Source organism: Lotus japonicus, chromosome 1 (genome assembly GCF_012489685.1).
Source record: "Lotus japonicus ecotype B-129 chromosome 1, LjGifu_v1.2".
Taxonomy (NCBI): Eukaryota; Viridiplantae; Streptophyta; class Magnoliopsida; order Fabales; family Fabaceae; genus Lotus; species Lotus japonicus.
The window spans coordinates 9,926,916-9,948,782 of NC_080041.1; the positions used below are offsets into that span (position 1 = coordinate 9,926,916).

Sequence of the window (21,867 nt, forward strand, 5' to 3'; positions counted from 1 at the left end):
GAGATGTAAATTGTGAATGGAAGGCTATACCATCAGTAAACAGGGCTGGAGGATTAATCTGCATTTGGGATATGAATGCATTCAAGCTCCAAGACTGTGTGTTTGGCAATGGATTCATAATTCTTACTGGTGTTTGGGAACTGCAGACCCAAACCAGTGTGGTGGTGAACCTATATGCACCCTGTAATTTGGAAGGGAAACGGAGGCTTTGGACAGACTTGGAAAACTGGAAACAAAACAATTCGTCGGCGTTGTGGTGCATAGCGGGTGATTTTAATGCAGTCCGCAGCAGAGGGGAGAGGAAAGGGTGTGCTGAGGAGAATGGCTATGGACAAAGGGAGATGGAGGATCTGAATCAATTTATACAAACCATGGAGCTAATTGACCTCCCTCTGCAGCGCAAGAGATTTACTTGGATGCGCCCCAATGGAAAGGCAATGAGCAGACTAGACAGGATCTTAATCTCAAGGGATTGGTTGGAAACTTGGCCTGGGTGCACGCAATTGGCACTGGAACGGGAGCTATCTGACCACTGCCCGATCATCCTGAAATGTTGTGATACAAACTGGGGTCCTAAGCCTTTTAGGACACTAAACTGTTGGCTCCAGGACAAGAGATTTAAACCCTTTGTGGAAAAAGTGTGGGGGGAGAAACGAGCGGAAGGTAGAGCTGCATGTGTACTTAAAGAAAAATTTAAAGCACTGAAATCAGACCTGAAGACATGGAACAAAGAGATATTTGGTCACTTGGCTAACAGAAAAAATGAGGTTGTGAGAAAGATGGAAGAATTGGATAAACGGGTGGAAGAGGATACCATTCAAGAGGATGAACTGCAGCAGAGGAAGGAGTTAATGGTAGAACTATGGAACATCACCAGGTCAAGAGAGTCCCTGTTGCACCAAAAGTCGCGAGTCACGGGGCTGCAAGAAGGGGATCGTAATACAAAATATTTCCACATGTGTGTGAACTGGAGGCGAAAGGTAAATACATTGTCGGGACTCGAAATAGATGGCAGATGGATAGAACAACCGGCAGAGGTCAAAACAGAAGTTAAGGGCTTCTTCGAACAGAGATTCAAGGAGGTGAATTGGCAAGCTCCAAGAATTGATGGAGTCCCATTCAAAACCTTATCATTGGAAGACAACCTCCTACTGTGTTCAGAGTTTGACCCACAAGAAGTCAAGGAGGCTGTTTGGGAATGCAATGGGGATAAAAGCCCAGGACCAGACGGATATAATTTCAAATTTATACAATCATTCTGGCATTTGATACAGCAAGACATACTAAATGTGGTGAATGAGTTCTACGCTACTGGGAAGTGGCCTAGGGGGACAAACGCCTCATTTATTGCTCTTGTGCCCAAATCAGACTCGCCTCAAAATCTGAATGAATATCGCCCCATTTCCCTCATTGGCTGCCTCTACAAGATAATTGCCAAAGTATTGTCCAATAGACTGAAAAAGGTACTTCCCAAGGTTATAAGTGGGGAACAATCCGCCTTCTTGGGAATGAGGAGCATGCTAGATAGTATAGTAGTGGCAAACGAACCGATACATGATGCAAAAACAAGAAAAAAGCGATCTATTGCGCTTAAGATTGACTTCGAAAAAGCATACGACTCGGTAAGGTGGGACTTCTTATTCTACATGATGAGGAGAATGAACTTCAATGGGAAATGGATCGAATGGATAAAGGGATGCCTAGAATCTGCCTCAGTATCTGTACTTGTCAACGGGAGCCCAAGTGAAGAGTTCTTAATGGAAAGGGGCCTCCGACAAGGGGACCCTCTTGCTCCCTTTCTGTTTCTCATTGTTGCTGAAGGAGTCAATGGACTTATGAAGAGTGCTGTTCAGAAGGGTAAATTTTCAGGGTACAAGGTGGGAAATCATGATCAGGTGGAGGTAGCACTATCTCAGTTCGCAGATGACACTATTTTCTTTGGGGACGCGACAATCCAGAACGTACAAACCATCAAGTGCATCCTCAGATGCTTTGAATTAATCTCAGGCCTCCGAGTCAACTTCCATAAAAGCAAACTGGCAGGGATAGCTGTGTCGGCCTCTAAGGTAACCAGGTATGCCAATTTACTTAATTGCAAGACTATGACTATCCCCTTCATCTACTTAGGTCTGCCGGTGGGGGGAAATCCCACTAGGCTGTCGTTCTGGAAACCGGTGGTGGACAAACTAAAGAGTCGGCTCTCAAAATGGAAGCAAAAGACTCTGTCGTTTGGCGGGAGGGTGACTCTGATTGGCAGTGTGTTATCCTCAATTCCCCTATTTTTCCTGTCGTTCTTCAGAATGCCACCTGGTGTAATAAAAGCCTGTAGGAGAATCATGAGGACCTTCCTCTGGGGGGGTTCTGAGGGGCAGAACAAGCTGGCATGGGTTAGCTGGGAAAACGTCTGCAAACCTAAAGAAATGGGGGGCCTTGGAATAAAAGACCTCAACACATTCAACCGTGCACTGCTAGGGAAATGGAAGTGGAGGATCCTGTGTGAAGGAGAATGTCTATGGAGCAGAGTAATCAAGGCCAAATATAAGATACCAAGACTGGGTGAACAAGCAGTGGCATCGGGGAATATGTCCCCTTGGTGGAAGGATATAATTCGATGGTGCTATATGCAACCGAACGCAATCTGGTTGGATCAAAACATATCCAAGGTGTTAGGGAATGGGAAAGGAACAAATTTCTGGGCTGATAAATGGGTGGGAGAAGCAAACTTGGCTGCCAAATATATGAGACTCCATAGATTATCTGCCCAGAAACACTGCTGTATAAATGATATGGGTAAATGGGATGCGAGTGTGTGGAGTTGGAGCTTTACATGGAGCAGAGGACTATTGGAACGTGAACAACAATGGGTTGGAGAACTTTTAGCTAACCTAGGAAATGCCCAGCCGCGTGAAAATGTAGAGGATAAATGGTGTTGGGGTGGGAATGTAGAGGGGATATATACAGTAAAGTCTGCATATGAGCAGATACAGAACCTGCTGGAAGACGAAGGAATGGAAGTGTATAAGCTGTTATAGAAGATTCCCGCCCCCTCTAACGTGTTAGGTTTTATTTGGAAAGCGCTACAGGGAAGGATCCAGACAAGGGCAAACCTAAGGAAGAGAAATATGTTACAAGCAGGTATAGAGACAAACTGCCCCTTCTATGGATTGCTGGAAGAAACAACAGAACATGTGCTTCTATCTTGTGAGTTCTCATATGGGATATGGAGGAAATGCTATAGATGGCTTGGACAAGGCATAGTGCTCCCTAATGACTGTCGGGCTCACTTCCTGCAACATGGCAGCGTCGGTTGGAATCAGAAACATAAGAGGGGAGCTTGGATAATTTGGGTGGCTGTCTGTTGGTCCTTATGGCTGCATAGAAATGAAATAGTATTCAGAGGGGCAATGTTAAACGCAGGGAAGTTGTTTGATTTGATCCAATTTCGCAGCTGGAGTTGGTTGACAGCAAAGTATGGAAGCTTCCAAGCATCCATGTGTGACTGGATTACAAACCCATCTTGTTGTCTACTATATCTGTGAAGGGACATCATTGTAGTGTAGGGGCTGGTTTCCTTAAGTATAAGGGGGGGGCAATTTAGGCATCCTATATACTGGCTTTATGGCATGCACTGTACAGGTTTGAGGCCCCTCTGTGCCTCTTTTTATTATTATTCTTCAACCCAATCATCGAGGTTGGTGTTGATACAGTTTTATCAAAAAATTATCCTTCTGATTAAGAGAATCATTAATCAAGTTTAAAAAGTTTAAAATATACATTTACTAAGAGTGTCCTATGCAATCACATTAGGAATTTTTCAAAGATAATTAAAAACAATTATTTTAAATATTGTAGGTGTATTTTTAAATTAAATAAAATTACAAATATAAATTAATTAAGAAAAAATTAGTGGCGGCTTTGTAAGAACAACTGTTTAGGGTTTCAGTGGTGCCCACACATGTGACTAGGATGTCAATGGGTATTGGACCCATTGGATACCCACAAATAAACCCACAATAGATAGAGTAAAAATTTGCTAAATGGATATGAGGTTCAACATCCGCAAAAAATCGCAGATATGAATGCGGTTATAAGTACTATAAAACAAACACACACACACATATATATATATATATATATATATATTTCTCACTTGCTCTTTTTAAAAAGTTTATATTAGCCGAAGATTTTACTTAATTATTTTTGGATGGTTTTTTGTATGTTTATTTAATGCTGATCATTTTACAACAGTTATAATTATATTTAATGTTAAAAATACAAATATCGAAAGTTATATTTTACTTAACTAAATTGTGGGTAAATCATACGAACATGAACATTTAAGTACTCAAACGGTATAGAAACAAACATTCAAGTTGCTAGCTACCACGGGGGTCTAAGGATGGGTATAAGTACTGTTTAAAAATGCGGCCCACTAATTTTAAATGCCAGAGCAAATCCTGATTGTTTTAACAGTTGTTATAAATATTATTTATAATTATTAAAAGGTTTGTCTTCAAAACTAATACACCCTCCGATAACATATATAAGCAAAACTAACTTTTTAGGTTCATTCATTTAATGAATATATCTAGTCATTAATCAGTTGACCTCGTGAAAATGCCTTCGCGCACCTACTTTCCTTCTCCGGGCAAAAGTGCCCAATCTACAGAGCATTGAAAGAAGAGCTATGTTGTTACCAATTCCTATCTAACCAGCAAGCCCAACAACAAATAGAGTTAGGTACCTCTGTGATAGGTAGTCGAAGACTTTCAACAGAACGAGACCTGCCCCTATCCTATATAGATAATAATGACTAGATACATTCATTAAATGAATGAACCTAAAAAGTTAGTTTTGCTTATATATGTGATCGGAGGTGTATATACTAACCGTTGGTTTCTTTTCTTTTAAATTAATGTGTTTTATTATGGTTCATCAGTTTTGTTCCAACGTATATTGACTTCAATGTTTTTGTCCGTTGGCTATTTGCACCGTTGGGATATGTTCCTGAATTGCCTATATATATATATATTGAGGTGGCAACGTTGAGATATACTAAGCATAAGATACAAGTGCAAAACTATTTCTTATACCATTGTCTTTTTAATATTTTATTTGGGTTGTATACTTTACTTCTTCACTTTGTTTGGTGTCCAAACCATTGGTTAGAAGAGCTTGCTATATCTTGGGGAGTTTTCGCGTCTTGGGCGAATAAACTCTTGAGGGCAGTGTCAACACACGTCTCAAGCTATATTACTGCTGCACAAATTTTGCTCAAGCTGCTACTTTGTTGCTGTTCCTACTGAAAGTTTCCAACAATCTCAAGAGTTTATTTTGGAAAGCAACGCTGTAGCTATCTCTACATTGTTTACGACTTCCGAGTTTCAAAAAAATGGCAAAATCAGGTACGCTAATGAGAACTTTGATCACGTGCCTGAATCATCTAACCCCACTTCCTAAATAAGGAGAAATGACAATCCTCCCAAGCCAAAATTTATTCTGGCTGAAGGAGATGAGATTATTGCTGCGGTCATTCCTCAAGCAAATACTCTAGCCAGTGTGAGCAAATGGGTGGTAGGCTCTGGGGCTACCGGACATATTTGTACAAACAAAAATGTCTTTACCTCCTACACTCTTGTAGGGGATGGAAAAGGACTTGTATATCTTGGAGACTCACAAACTGTTTCAGTTCTTTGAAAAGGAAAAGTTCGCCTTAGGCTCACATTTGGGAAGATATTAGACTTGAATAATGTGCTCCATGTGCCTACAATTAAAACAAATTTAATCTATGTGGCACTTCTTGGAAAAGCTGGGGTTAAAGTATCATTTGATAATGATAAGGTTGTAATGACAAGAAACAACGTTTTTGTGGGTGATGGCAAATGTGATCAGGGACTCTTTTTACTCAATATTTATGAAATTATGTATGAAAATGTCTTTCCTTCTGCTTACATGATTGACTCTTATAATATGTGGCATGCTAGATTAGGACATGTAAATTTTTCTTATATTAAGAAAATGCAATATCTTGGTTTAATATCTGGAATAAGTGATCTGTGTTCTAAAAAGTGTGATATTTGTGTTGAAACAAAATTAACCAAAAAGGCATGTCACTCAGTGCATCGAGAGTCAGAACTTCTTAGTTTAATTCATACAGATCTAGGTTATTTAAAGCAAACTATGACTAGAGGTGGAGGCGGTAAAAAGTATTATATAACGTTCATTGATGATTTTTCTAGGTACACGAAGGTGTATCTAATAAGAAATAAGGACGAGGATTTTAATAAGTTTCTGCTATATAAAGCGGAAGTAGAAAATCAACGAAGTAGAAAAATAAAAAGAGTAAGATCTGATAGAGGCAGAGAATATGTTATGTTTAATGATTTTTGTGAAAAAGAAGGTATTATTCATGAAACAACTCCTCCCTATTCACCTGAGTCTAATGGAGTAGCTGAAAGGAAAAATAGGACCTTAAAAGAAATGATGAATGCTATGCTTGTTAGTTCTTTTGTGCCTAGTAATCTTTGGGGTGAGGCTTTATTGTCTGCGTGTTTTCTACAAAATAGGATACCTCATAAGAAAACTGGTAGAACTCCCTATGAACTTTGGAAATGTTATAAGCCTAATTTGAAATATTTAAAAGTGTGGGGTTGTTTAGCTAAAGTTATGCTTCCTGATTCCAAGAAAAGGAAAATAGGCTCTAAGACCTCCGATTGTATGTTTATTGGTTATGCTGTGAATAGTGCTGCCTATAGATTTCTTGTTTTGAAAAGTAACGCTCTTGATTGCAACACTATTGTTGAGACAAAAAATGCTGAATTCTTTGAGCATTGTTTTCCTTTGAAATCTAGAAATATTTCTCATGAGTTAGAGGAAAATTCTAAAATTATTTTCAATGAGGTTCTAGCAAATAAAAATGAAAGTTCTCATGAGGGTTTGAGAAGGAGCAAAAGGCAAAGAACAGAAAAAACTTTTGGAAATGACTTTTATACCTATTTCATTGATAATGATCCTTTGACTTATTCTGAAGCTATTTCTTCTACTAGCACAAAGTTTTGGAAAGAAGCTATTAAATATGAACTTGATCCTATTACAAAAAATCATACTTGGGTCTTGGTTGATTTACCTCCTGGAACAAAACCTATTGGTTGCAAATGGATTTTTAAAAGAAAATATAATCCTGATGGTTCAATTGAAAAATACAAAGCAAGGTTGGTTGCAAAAGGTTTAACTCAAAAATAAGATATTGATTATTTTGATACCTTTGCTCCTGTAACAAGAATTTCTTCTATTCGAGTTTTAATAGCTTTAGCATCAATTTATAAACTTGTGATTCACCAAATGGATGTAAAAACAACTTTTCTAAACGGTGATTTAGAAGAAGAAATTTATATGGAACAACCTGAAGGTTGTATGATTTCTGGACAAGAAAGTAAAGTGTGCAAACTTCCCAAGTCCCTATATGGATTAAAACAAGCACCCAAACAATGGCATGAGAAATTTGATCAAACCTTAATTGCAAATTAGCTTTCTTCTATTGAAGTTGATAGATGCGTGTATACAAAACTAATAGGTATTGAATGTGTAATTATTTGTCTATATGTGGATGATATGCTAATTTTTGGAACATGCTCTGATATAGTAAATAACACTAAATTATTTCTTGCATCCAAATTTGACATGAAAGACATGGGTGAAGCAAGCATAATTTTGGGTGTTAAAATCATAAGAAAGAATGATAGTATAATGTTATCCCAAGAACATTATGTTGAGAAACTTCTTAAGAAGTTTGGTCATTTTGACACAAAATCGGTAAGTACTCCTTATGATGCTCACACCCAACTAAAGAAAAACAAAGGTGATCATGTGGCTCAATCTGAATATGCTAAGATTATTGGTAGCCTATTGCACTTGATGAATTTCTCTCGACCTGACATAGCTTATGTTGTGGGCAGATTGAGTAGATATACAAAAAATCCAAATCAGGATCATTGGACAACGCTTGTTAGAATCATGAAATATTTGAAAGGTACTATAAATTATGGTATTGAATATAGTGGATTCCCCGCTGTAATAGAAGGATATAGCGATGCTAATTGGATCTCTGATTCAGACGAGATGGTTATGTATTCACGCTTAGTGGTGGTGCAATTACTTGGAGATCTACAAAACAAAATATAATTGCTAAATCAACTATGGAATCCGAATTTGTGGCCTTGGAACTAACTGGCAGTGAGGCTGAATGGTTAAGAAATTTCTTAACAGATATTCCATTGGGAATAAAACCAACACCACCCGTTTCAATACATTGTGATAATAAATCTGCAATAGCCATTGCAAAGAACAAAACTTACAATGGTAAAAATAGACATATGCGATTAAGACATAATGTTGTGAAGCAGCTGCTAAAAGATGGAACAATATCCATTGATTGTGTGAAGTCAGAAGTGAATTTGGCCGATCCTCTGACTAAGCCTCTGGGAAGGAAATTAATATATGAAACATCGAGGGGGATAGGACTTAAGCCGATCTGAATACTAGCAGTGATGGGAACCCAACCTTTGTGATTGGAGATCCCATGAAGAAGGTTCATATGGGTAAAAACAAGTCACTTGTTAGTTCCGCAAGCACTACTAATATTTGTCCATTCCTATGGGTGTAGTGTGATTGATATATCAAGTGGTTTAGTTCATCAAAGTATACTTCACTATCTCACTGTATGTTATGTACTATTAGTCTAAGGTTTGGTTCATAGTCCAGAAGACACCACACTATGCATTACACTCAATGTCAACCCAAATAAAATATTTTTTTTAAAAGAACCTTTTAAAATGTGGGGGATTGTTATAAATATTATTTATAATTATTAAAAGGTTTGTCTTCAAAACTAATATATACTAACCGTTGGTTTCTTTTCTTTTAAATTAATGTGTTTTATTATGGTTCATCAGTTTTGTTCCAACGTATATTGACTTCAATGTTTTGTCCGTTGGCTATTTGCACAGATGGGATATGTTCCTGAATTGCCTATATATATATATGGAGGTGGCAACGTTGAGATGTTCTAAGCATAAGATACAAGTGCAAAACTATTTCTTATACCATTGTCTTTTTAATATTTTATTTGGGTTGTATACTTTACTTCTTTACTTTGTTTGATGTCCTAACCATTGGTTAGAAGAGCTTGCTATATCCTGGAGAGTTTTCACGTCTTGGGCGAATAAACTCTTGAGGACAGTGTCAACACACGTCTCAAGCTATATTACTGCTGCACAAATTTTGCTCAAGCTGCTACTCTGTTGCTGTTCCTACTGAAAGTTTCCAACAACGGTCACCCGCGACCACAAAATGTATCAACAAAAAGTTAATTTTTTGATAGTTGTAAAGCTTGGTACATTTCCATACTAGAACAATGGCATCTTTCTTTCTTACAATGGCATCTAAACCTATATGACTCTGTTTTCAAACAACATGGCCAAATTTTTTTTCCTTCTTTTTGGTACTTTAATAGCCTTAACTACCTCTGTTTTCCATTTCAAAAAAAAAACTACCTCTGTTTTCACAGTGACAATTTCATGGCCGTGGTTTTTTCTCCGGTTTGAAGTTTCCACGTTATATTCTTGTGTTGTTTATTGCACTCCTGTTTTCTTATTCTTCAGCTGTGTTATTTCCTAACCGTTAATGCACTTATTTATTTCAGCTAAGAACATCTTATGAGTTTGACATTTCAGCAATCAACATATATATACATATATATATATATATATATGTGTGTGTGCGCGCGTGTGTGTGCTCCCTCCACTGTCTCACAACTGTGTATTTGGTTACTCACAACCCTCAATGATCAAACTTGAGATCGTGTATTTTTCTTTTTAAAATAGAACCTGCAACACACATCAAAGCAATTGTGGAACATTCCAAGTGCAAGAAAAGGGTGTAAGATACTAACCTTTTGCCCGAAAAAACTAGCCTTTAATTTGAACAGATTATTGGCCCACACATTGCAGTAAATAGTAGAATCGTTATTGTTTCAGTAGAATGATGTAAACGGCGTGTGTTCTTCCTGCGAGCTAGAAGTGAAAAGGTCATACCATCTCTTGATGTATATGGGCATGTCCTCATTAATTATTAGGGGAATCAGAGCATAGAAGAGTAACTTCTGACAGAATGGTTTGGTGTACGCCCTGATTAGGTCATCATGGCTCTTGAGGATGGACTGGGCCAGCCCACAAGAGAGCCACGCCCAGGGGTGCCCATCCCTTGGCGGTCGTCTAGATCTTGAGTTGGGTTTTCCCCGCAAGGCCCAACCGGCCCATTAGAGTTAGTTACGCATCCAGGCCTAACCCTCAGCCTATAAATAGAGGCGGTTACCAATTGTAAGAGACTCTTAGCTCATTTGAGAAATAACAAACTTGAAATTCAGTTACATTCTCTCTTTAAGCGGTTACACGCTCTCTCTAGATTCTTTCTTCATTGCAATCCTTTCACTCTAGGGGCTATACCCTAACTCTATGTTCTTGGATGGAACATTTGGCAACGTCTATGGGGAACGATGTACTTTTGATTCCCGGATCACATGGATTGATTGCATAACCGATTTCACTGTTGATTTTCTTGATTTCGCCTTTGATTTCCGACGATTTCTGACGAAAGAATTCATGCATGTGAGGAAGCTACAGTATGATGCTATGATTGGAACGGATTTTGGTTGAGAAAAGTGGATTCCAGATTGAAATCAGTGGCTACAATGGATGAGGGAAGGCACCAGATCGTGAAAAGTGACGACGACAGAGAAAACGATGATGACAGTGGAGACCAAAGCTTGCGGGATCAAAAAGAGGAAGATTGCACAATCCTCGTCGAGCCAGTGGAGTCGCATCCAGAATTGGTTTCGGATCGCCAACATCACAACACTGATCCAACGTTTGGCCTTGATGATTCAAGCCGTGAATTTTCCGAGTGAAAGGTCGAGGTCGAAAGAAGAGAAGGAATAGAGTCCAGATCGAGGAAGTGCAAACGCGTGAGGAGCAAAACCAGGGGCGGACCCACGTAGGAGTGAGGGGGTTCAGTTGAACCCCCTGAAAAAAAAAAGAAAATTCTACTTACCCCCTTGTATTGATTTTTTTTTGAACCCCTGAAAAATTTTATTTGCACCTATGACCCCACTTACACCTCTCTCTCTCTCTCTCTCTCTCTCTCACAATTAGAGACAGACTCACGGTCCTCTCACCCAGTCTTTCTCTCGAAATTCACAGTCTCATTAGGTCTGGCCGCACTGAAGCAGTCGAGCACGGCGCACCGCCGGCCACCAACCCACCACCACCACCGCGCGCCTCTCAAACTCTGTATCTCACGAGAGGGTAACTCTTAGTGCTCTGAGTTGCCAGCGTTGGGAATCTGCACTCAAGGAGTCAAGGTTTCTTTCTTTCTTATTTATTTTGGTATGAATGTGAATATGTGATGGTCAGATGGTGGATGTGGAGTTTAATTGAGTTGGTTTTGAATTTTGATGTTTTGTAGAGAAATGGGTTTACATATGTGTTTTTGTGCAATGCTAGTTTGAATGGTTTAGAAATTAGATTGATAGAAATAGAATGATAGTGTTCAGATTGATTGGGATTTAGAGGCACCAATTGAGTGGCGAGCAACTTTTGGGTAAGAAAGTGAGGGAGGGGAGGGGTTCCAGAGAGATTGGGGAAAGGAATAAGATGATGATGGTGTGTTAGAGAGGGGACGGTTCCAGAGAGGGGGAAGGGAACACCAAATCTGGTCTTATTCTGGAGTTCCCAGTTCAGAAATGCAAAGTTTGATGTTGTGAAATTTGAGCTGTTACAGAACTGCAAAATTGGTGCTATAATGGGATTGTGGACTGAGGTGATTAATTCATATTTTAGCAAGGTCATCAATAATTCAATATATATTTGTTCTCTCTCACTTCCTGGGCTATTGTTAAGAAAATTGATATGCTTTGTTACTGTTGGCGTGTGCTTCTTTCTCCCTGGGGCCCGTGAGTTTGTATTCATGTTTTTATCTTCTCTAAGATGTTGCAGCAACTATCTTGGTGCAGTTTCTCCACTACATCTTTGCTGGTTTCTTGTCAATTTCTATGCTATGCTGGCTTGCTCGCCTTATTGGAGATTGACTAGGTGTTGCTGTTTTCTTTTCTAGTTAGTTGTTGTACTAGATAGATTGGTTCTAGCTTTCTAGTCTTTTTGTTCTTGTTCTGTTTTTTCTGTTTTTGCTTTGTATCTTCCTTTGTTGTTTAACTCACTTGAGAGAGTATGTTCTCAAGATCACTTCCTTTCTAAAATATTTTCATTTTCAAAAAAAAAAACAATGTCCAGAATTATGGAACATCTTATCTGCTATACAAATTTTCACAATATTGTTTTTCTTAACTTCAATGATTTCTTTTGTCGTCTTCTCTGTATACATGGGGTAATCTTCATGCTGTTAGACTTGTGTCTCATCTAATGAATCTGGGGATTGAGATTTGGGTTTCTTCATAATTCTATTATATCCATATCCAAGAGAACCTCCACTTGATTCAAATAGCTCCGAGTTCTTTTTAAAATTAAACGTTAGAGTGATTTTTCAAGTGATTTTTTGGTTAGTGTTTTTGTGCAATGTCCCAAATGTTTTTAAGTTGTTTTTAATTATATTTTTATCGATGTGCTCATTTGAAAATTTTGAACCCCCTGACCCCGGGGTCCTGGATCCGCCACTGAGCAAAACCAATCCCAGGACGTTTTGCTCCGGCGACGGAATTCTGGCGAGCGCGTTTTACTCCGGCGACGGAATTCTGACGAGCATGTTTGCTCTGGCGAGCGCGTTTTGCTCTGGCGAGCACGTTTTGTGTTGGCGGTTGAAGTTCGGCGAGCAAGTGTCGCCGGCGTGGAAGTTCGGCAGAAGGATCCATTTGAACATGAACCTGGTTTCTGGCGGTGGCGAACAGGACAAGTGAAATTAAGAAAATAAGAACAACTCCAAACACCACCTCCATAGCCATATAATTTTCTTTTCCATTTGTTGTATTTCGCACATCTGGATTACTGGTTTCGCACATCTGGATTTCTATCTTTCACATGAATAGGGTATGATTTATGAGTTTGGACTGAAATTGTGGTATGGATTGGCATGCTTTCACTGCTCTGAATTGTTTAACACTCCATCTTTGGAATGTGGTAGAATAGAGGCTGGTAGGATTAATATTTTCCATGTTAAAAGAGGGTTGTTTCTGAGTTGTTTCATTATTCATTTTTTAAACTGTGCATTATTGAGAGTTAACCTTGTAGATAATGATATATTTGGTAATTATGTATGCTTTATCAAACATTTACCACCGCTGACAGTGTGATCCCATTAGTTAGCTTGCCTAGCTATAACCCATAGCATGAGGATACTGGATGTAGATGTTCAATTTCCATGTGTCAAAAAAAAATAATACCTTTTTTCATATAATCAGTATCTGTCTACCTTGTATACCCTCTCATGATGTGTAGAAATGTCATTAGATAATTTCCATGCAACTTTGAGCAACAAAAGTCTTAGTGTTTGGCACATAAAAGAGTAGGCTGAGGTAAAGTATAATTTGGCTAGGAAGTATAAGAAGTGATGCTCAATATCTTCTTTGTTGGTTGTTGCTCAATAGGAAAGATTGTAAGAAAATTCATGTGAGGAATGTCGGTTTGTTATAAATGTGATATGTTCATCCAGCATCCACAATTACAGTTTTCTGATGATGTGTATATATTGTGCCAACTTCCTGATGAGAAGAAGACAAAGAAAATCAACATAGAACTCTGATGCCAAATTTGTAGAAGTATGTGATGACATATTAAGAGATATAGGGCCCGTTTGGTGGCCAGGATAGGATAGGATAGGATATGATAGGAAAGCAGGATATCAACAGGATATGATAAGAGCAGGATAGATTGTTATCCTGTCAAGCGTTTGGTGTGCACCAGATAGGATATACCCATATCCTATCCTGTGTTTGAGGTGGACTGGATAACAACAGGATATGATAAATATTATACTCAAATGACAAAATTACCCTTTAATGTAAATTAAATGTATATTTTTCCAAAATTATATTTTACACAGTATTTAAAATTAATATCTAAAATTATATCTATAAAAATGGTTTTTGATTAGTTGTATGATATAAATAATTTAATTATTTTCATAAAGGACACTTTTGTTTTATTTCTTGGAAAACAAAAGATATGTTTGATTAAATAGTAGCATAGGCTAAAAACTCTCTCAAGTGACTAACAAAGATTATAACCAACATACAAAAACAAGAGCAACAAATATTATAAACTAGTCCTAATGAAATTGCTCTCTAATAATAAAAACCAAAATAAATAAGTTCAAACAATAATCTGAGACAACATTATCAGCACCCCAAGGCACATCCAAACTTGAAAAACCATGGGTATTAAATAAGGATACCACAAACATTGAAAATATAATGGATAAGTTGAATCATGTGCTTTTTATAAATAACATAAACATCATAAACATCCTCCATCAAAATAAAGTAACATAGCATAAACACCGTCCAACAAAATGGTGTACTATCCGAATGTAATAGAGGAGCAATGTCATCTCCACCCTAGAAATAGCATAACAAAGCCAAATAACATAAACATCCAACAAAATGGTGAACTATCCGAATGTAGTAGAGAAGCCAACATAAACAAAGCAAAATAGCAAAAACATCGTCAAACAATATGTCATTCTCTAAAGCAATTACTCAAAGCAATTATATCAATGACTTCACAAACTTGAGACGGTCCTCTCCATGACAAGCCCAAAACATGTGCACACGATGAGGCATAGACATTATCTTATCTCCAGTTGCATAACGCTCTTGATCCGTTAAACCCATTTTCAGCAGCTCATCCATGACGCCCCTGGAATCATCAACATGTCTTTATCAACTTTGAGGCTATTACTAGCCTCAGCCAATCTTTCAGCACTCAATTCAAGCCATTTCCCAAGAGTATTTTCTAATTCAGATATACTATTAGCAATCAAATTTGCTCCTCTGTTTTTTTTTCCTTGATTGACTTTCCACAAGGTCATCTTTTCTGCATTGTGATTTATTAACAGATGATGTCGGGGTCATCTCCACTCTAACATCATCAGGATCAGCTTGTTCTTCCTCTTCTTTATCCAATTCCTCAACAACATCTGCAGGTGAATAAGCTAATTTTCCAGTAGCACGATCTTTTCCAAAGGCATAAGCAAGCTTTTCAAGGAGTGGAATCCGTGCATTCCTATAATCTTTTGCATTTGGATGACTCTAAAACAACACAAAATGAAAAGAATTTAATTTATCACAAATACATTGTCAAAGAAAAGAATTCATTAGGGAGGAAAAATTATAAACACTAACCTTTATATACTCATTCCACACATCTTCACTATCCACATTAATCATCTTCTTCTCATCATCCCAACCAAATCCACTTTGATTTAGCATATCATAAACATCATTATAAACTCCTTTGAGCCTCTTCATTGCAGATTCAATATGTGGTTTCACCTTAATACCACATCCAGGAAACTTCTTCTCTAATTTAGCATCAGCCGCTTTCAAAGTATTTCATTTGAATTGTCCATTTTCATATTTTTGACCTTGGTTAACAGCTTCAATCAATATGTATAATAATGCTTCATCCTCATCATTAGACCATTGTCTACGATCTCTCTTTCTCTTGTTGTTTTGCTGGATGCTGCTTTCAGAGTCCATTCCTATGAGATACTCAAACTTTTATTCAACATATTTTAAAAAAATAATTAAGACATAAGGCATGAGTATGTCATAGGCAAACACAATGACACAAATTCCATAATGTAGTGCAATAAATACAAACAAACAGATGTCATAGTTCATTATCAAAGTACACAAACCAAATATATAACCAAATTTCCAAAAACATAACAGACAAGAGTACACCATAAACCAGCAAAGTAACTCAAATTCCAAAATTTATGACAAAAAATACAAACAAATGCATGTCCTAATTCATATTTCTAGTAGCAACCCATTCATTCCACATCTGTGTAGCTAAATTTTCTCTCCAGACAGACCACTCCTCAGTTGTCTCAATCGTACTAATAGGATCATTATGTGCCACATCCTCATTGTGTAATTGTGCTTCAAGTTCCAAATCTAGTTGTGCTTCCAATGGGTCGATAGACATTTCTCTTCTAATGAAATTGTGTAAGATGCAACAAGCAATTATTATGTTGTTTTGGACTTTGAGTGAATAAAAAGACCGACTTCTAAGTATTGCCCATCGCATCTTTAACAATCCAAAGGTTCTCTCTATCACGTTTCTAGCCATAGAGTGCCTCATGTTGAAGAGCTCTTCTTTACATTGTGGTGTGGATCCACGTTTCCACTCACTGCGGTGGTAACGATAACCTCTATATGGAGCAAGAAATCCTTCAGAGTTTGCATACCCAGCATCCACGAGATAATAGTAACCTATAATAAAATGTGTCAATTTAAAATATTTTTAATTTATATAATCATATAAACTTTGCAATATGCAATGCTTTTACTTGTTGGAACTTTTAAACCATTTCTCTTAGAAATTGCATCTCGTAATATCCTTGAGTCCGATGCAGATCCTTCCCATCCGGGTAACACATATATAAACCTCATATCTCTAGCACATACACCTAGGACGTTGGTAGATATATCCCCTTTTCTATTACGATATCTTGGTTTATCAATTGCTGGAACATTAACTTCAATGTGTGTTCCATCTAGTGCCCCAAGACAGTTCTATAGAAAAAACCCAAATACAAAATGAATATCTTAAAAGAATAATACACAACTAAAGTCATTTCTTGATCACAATAGGCTAACATCATACCTTAAACCACTTCCATCTTTCATCTAAATAATCTTCTAATACAGGATCCGGTGCTCTAAGGAGTGATGCATGCACTCGTACAACGCTATTCAACACCTTATTAAAATACCTACTAATTGTTTCTCCCGACCGCTTAAAGAGAAACTTTATGACACGATTCTTTGAATGATGTGCCAATATGTGTAGAAACATAGCCACTTGTTCCTCAATTGTGACCAATCCATCCCCTTTCAATTTACCTTCATTACGGAGGAGAGCACATAACAAATTAAAAGACCTAATATCCACACGAAGTTGATCAATACATGTCACATCATCTCGATTGATCAATCTCTGTAATAACTCTCCTCTTAAACCTTCTCCACTTATAGGTAGTTGCCTAAGACAACTATTTTCATAAAACCATTGTGCAGAAGAGCTAACTGCCATTGCAATGGCAAAACAAACCCCCACCATCTGATAGAACGTAGTTTCCATAATTAAATATGTTAACATTCGACGCTGCTTTTGATTCATATTTACCCCTGTTATCAAGACACAATTATGACAAGTATAAACATAGTAAACTATTAATGTGAAGTTTATGGTTCCATAGGGAAAAAATAGCAAGGAAGTTAGTAAACAAAATGTTCATTTAAGGAGGTACTAGGGGTACCTCAACCCAAAAGAAACAAGGAAGAAAGGGGAAGAGAGAATAAAAAAACTCAAAAGACAGAAGAAAGAGCCACCTAGACTACCCCAAAACTCAACAAAATCCTACTGCCAAGAATAGCATGCCATATACAAAGAGTCTACGAAGCCTTAAAGCCAATGGGGTCTACAAACTCAAAACACAAATAGCAGACCCAAGGGAGAAAAAACTGGTACATTAACCATGAACCTTCAACCATGTTCTTCTCAACATGAAACATAAATTAGGCTACTAAATGCCAATGCAGCAACCAGAAAAAGAAGGGGATAAATATAACAAGCTTAAATTTTAAGCTTGTGGTTTGGTGATTACCATGTGTACTATTAATATTAAGTTTGAGCTTGTGTTTAGAGCTTTTGATGTAAATTGCAGTAAAATAATTTTAAGTTAGATACATGGCAGCAAATACCAGCAGCAACGAGGCAAGATAGGGAGCAAACTACAAATACATTTGAAATCAATGGTGGAGAAGAACTCATATATAACAAGATTAAATTTTAAGCTACACCCAGAAATAGAAATTAACAATTTTAACAGCTCAATTGAAAATTACAGCAACTGAAATTTTAGGGTTAGAATTTCATTCATTTACATGGCAACCTAGACCACCATATCAGTTCAATAAATTAGGGAAAATGAAAGAAGAGAGGAAGAAATCATTTTCCCCTTTCTGAAAAACCAAGATAAATAAATAGAAGAAGAAGGAGGACGCAAGAGGAGAAGAGTTGACATACCTGCAACAGGTGCGTGCGGCGGCAGCGGCGAGAGCGGCGGCCGGTAGCACTGGAAGTAGAAGAACGAAGGAGGAGAAGAGTAGGGCTTGCAGAAGAGAAGACAAATGAAACGCGTGAAGAGTAAGGAGAAGAACGTAACTTTTTTTCTTATCCTATCCGGTCCGTTTCTATCATGTGTCCCCCCCTAGGATAAAAAAAATAACTAAAGAGGTAGGATATGATATGATAAAAGGATAAGCTATCATATCCTATTGGGCCACCAAACACTGGATTAAAATAGGATATGATAAGTATCATATCCTATCGTATCCTTTCCTGTTCACCAAACGGGCCCATAATGCAGATAAGTATATGAAATTGAAGCTTAATTTCCTTTATTCATGAAAATTTAGGATAAGTTTTACAAAAAAAAAACAAAATGAACAGTTGATAGCCTTTGTAACAAAACAACTTTAGTAAAGTCGTAAAGAAACTCTCTTGAGCTGAAGTTTTAAGTTCTTGCATTAGTAATATGCAAAATATAATATTTTCTATATGCAGCATGAGCTGAAGTTTTAAGTTCTTGCATTAGTAATATGCAAAATAGAATACTTTCTATATGCAGCATATTCCATAGGAAGAAGAAACATTGGATTCGTTCAGAAAATTTTACTCTTAAGTATTAGACCTAAATGTAAACATTTTTAACTTGCAATGCATGCATGCATGAGCACACACTCATGTTGATGCAAAACATCTAGAAAAGTCAGAGTTTATAATTAAAAGCATCACTATGATATTTAGCTAAAAGTCATCACTAGGATCCAACAAACATTCATTATGAATTTCTTTTTAGAGAAGATGAGATATGACTAGTTGTAGGAAATCTTTCTCATGTTGAAAACCACATGACCTTATGGCTTTGAGCTCAAGATTTTATATATTGTAATGAACCAAGAGAAAAATGGACAACAAAAGAACTATGCAATGCTAAAGCTGGACTTGATTTATGTGATTTATGTGATGGTTGATATGCTAGAAGTAATAGAAGAAAAATTGTAGCATTTGTTGGTAGAATTGATTTATGTGATGGGCGATATGATACTCCTCACCATCCTCTCTTTAGGACATTGCAGACGCTGCATAAGGATGACTATCATAACCCTACTTTCACGGGAAATGCTTGAAGGAAAAGCAGAATAGGAAGGAGCTTCTTTAAACTACCTTGGCGAGCTCCAGTCAAAACATGAGAGCTAGGAATCTATTTGTGGAACTGAGACAACGTATTGGTTAAACAATTGGAAGACACAATGATTATGTGCTTTTTGTGTTTAATGAATGCCACATGCCTCTTTCGAAATGCATCACTTTAAAAAACTCTTTTGAAGGTTATGTGACAGGATTGCGGCGATTCTTCGGTGGGAAAAATTCTCTGAAGGTGGCCATCCCAACACGACCTTGATGTCTGGCTATCGCTCCGGAAAGACCGACTGCAATCACCGTCACCCGCTGGCGACGCGTGTGGATAAGCTTCTTATCCAACAAAGCCTCCCCAAAATAAGGGTCGAGCATCTATGACTAGGCACCCCAAATGGTCATTGGGACCTGAGCATCTTGACCCCGAGCGGCCAAAACCATCGTCGTTTTATTTTGGCGAGGTCGCACCTTTTTGAGGTATGGGGGAAAGCCCTTGTCACTTGGCGAGGCCACACCTGATCTTACGGGAGAAGCGTGTTAAAGAAGCCCTCGTCATCTTCTTGGCGAGGCCGCACAAGGTGTGAGGTGAAACCCTCGTCACTTGGCGAGGCCACACTATGATCTTATGGGATAAAGTGTGAGGCAAAGCCCTCGTCATTTACTTGGCGAGGTGAAGCCCTCGTCATCTTCTTGGCGAGGCCACACAATGATCTTATGGGAAAAGCGTGTGAACAAAGCCTCGGCTCAAATACCGAGAAAAAGTCCTAGTCAGACTCAGGTGGTCCACTCTGACCTAGCCCGATATCACCGGATGGGTAGCGACCTACCGCTAAAGGGTGGCAACCTCACGCTAAAACGGTGGCGACCCAATGCAATTTCAGTTTCATTAACTACTTGCCAAGGAGAGAAATGATGAAATTAGATTGTGATTATGATTCTTGAGGCACTGATGGTTATTTATAGTTGAGAAATTTTATAAACAAAAAACAGGTCAGACGGGATGACAACGGGAATGCGGCGAGTGGGGTCACTCCTAGCCCTTGAGACTTGGACATGGAGCTTGGACACATTGCAGACTTGAGGACTGGGCGAGAGAGTGCATGCATATTGGGCGGATTTTCTCCTAGAGACGATGCGGCGACGACTTCAGCTTGAAGACACACCACGCTCTCATGCTAAGGGCGCTATGAGGAGAGGTTGGCGGGAGACCATGTCACCCAGCGAGCGAGCTTCTGTTCAGCGGGTCACCTCACATGTGGCGGGCCACCACGACTCCTTCATCCTATAGACATTTGTACAACATTTTTCTAGTTCCCGCGTCACTTGGCGGATCATGTACTTATGTATTTCCTTGCGTTATTTGATAGTTCGTGTTTCATTTACGTCATGTTGGCGACCAACGCTTTTTATATAGGCTTTGTTGATCCCGCCGAGTGGCGTAGTTAGGTGATTCTTGGGCGGGGAAGCTATTGCAACTAGAAGCTTGGGAATAGTTCTTGCGCGTTTGTCGAAACCGCCAGCCGAGGAACACCGTACCAAGTGGAAAGTAGCAAAGGGCGTCCTGCTAGGAGGATCACAAGGGAACGGAGATTGGCGGTCACATCTTTAAAGACACACTTAGCTCTCATGCTTCGAGCTCGGTGTCTTGTGGATTGGACGAGCCCCCAGGAGGGCTGATAACTCCTAGGCAAGTGTACCTATTCGTTAAGTAGTAATAAATTATCGAACTCAAGGATTGCGGTCGTCTAAAGCAATTTAACCTATTAAATAACTAAAAAGACTAAGGAAAAAGGTTTGGGGATGGATAATTGTTGTTGAAACGAACTTAATTAATTGCAAAGTAAAGTAAAAAGTAAGGACGTAGTATTGAAAACAATCAAAAGGGGAAGTACCTGGGGTAGGATTTCATCAATTTCACTTATGTTCTTAATAGATTAATTAACTCATGAATTATCTAACTTATTTATGGTGCTTGCCTAAGTTTCTACGTGATAATCTCTTAACTACGTAGAACTTCCAATTAAACTGCTAACACTAATCTCTTAGTTCCTAGACGAATTTAATTGGAGAATTAAAATACTTAGTTACTAGCCAACACAATTAGAAGTTACCCTTATCTCTAAGGTGTAGGCGTTCCTAATCAATTCCTCACCGGGTCCCTATTTTCTACCGATTTCTCAATCGCATACAAAATAGCAAAGTTAATCTTCATGCATAAAGATTCATAGATAAAAGATGAGAAATTCATAAATAAAACTAGGATTCATGAGTCAAAAAGTAAATTAAAACATAAGATCAAAAGATTCAAACCAGACAACCCAAGTACTTACGGAGGTTTAGCCAAGCATGACTTCCATGATCAAATAAA

At 38.1% G+C, this 21,867-nt stretch overlaps 1 protein-coding gene and 1 pseudogene across 1 annotated transcript; both read right to left on the minus strand.

The window, feature by feature from the left end:
* Positions 1-14,481: 14,481 nt before the first annotated feature.
* Positions 14,482-18,812, minus strand: LOC130733522 (uncharacterized protein At2g29880-like; annotated as a pseudogene).
* On the minus strand, positions 15,892-18,327 carry LOC130733520 (protein ALP1-like). Its single transcript, XM_057585739.1, has 3 exons — positions 16,899-18,327; positions 16,582-16,807; positions 15,892-16,504 (listed from the first exon to the last, which is right to left on the minus strand). The coding sequence occupies exons 1-3, from the start codon at positions 17,412-17,414 to the stop codon at positions 16,035-16,037; spliced, it is 1,212 nt and encodes a 403-aa protein (XP_057441722.1). The 5' UTR covers positions 17,415-18,327; the 3' UTR covers positions 15,892-16,034.
* Positions 18,813-21,867: the final 3,055 nt, after the last annotated feature.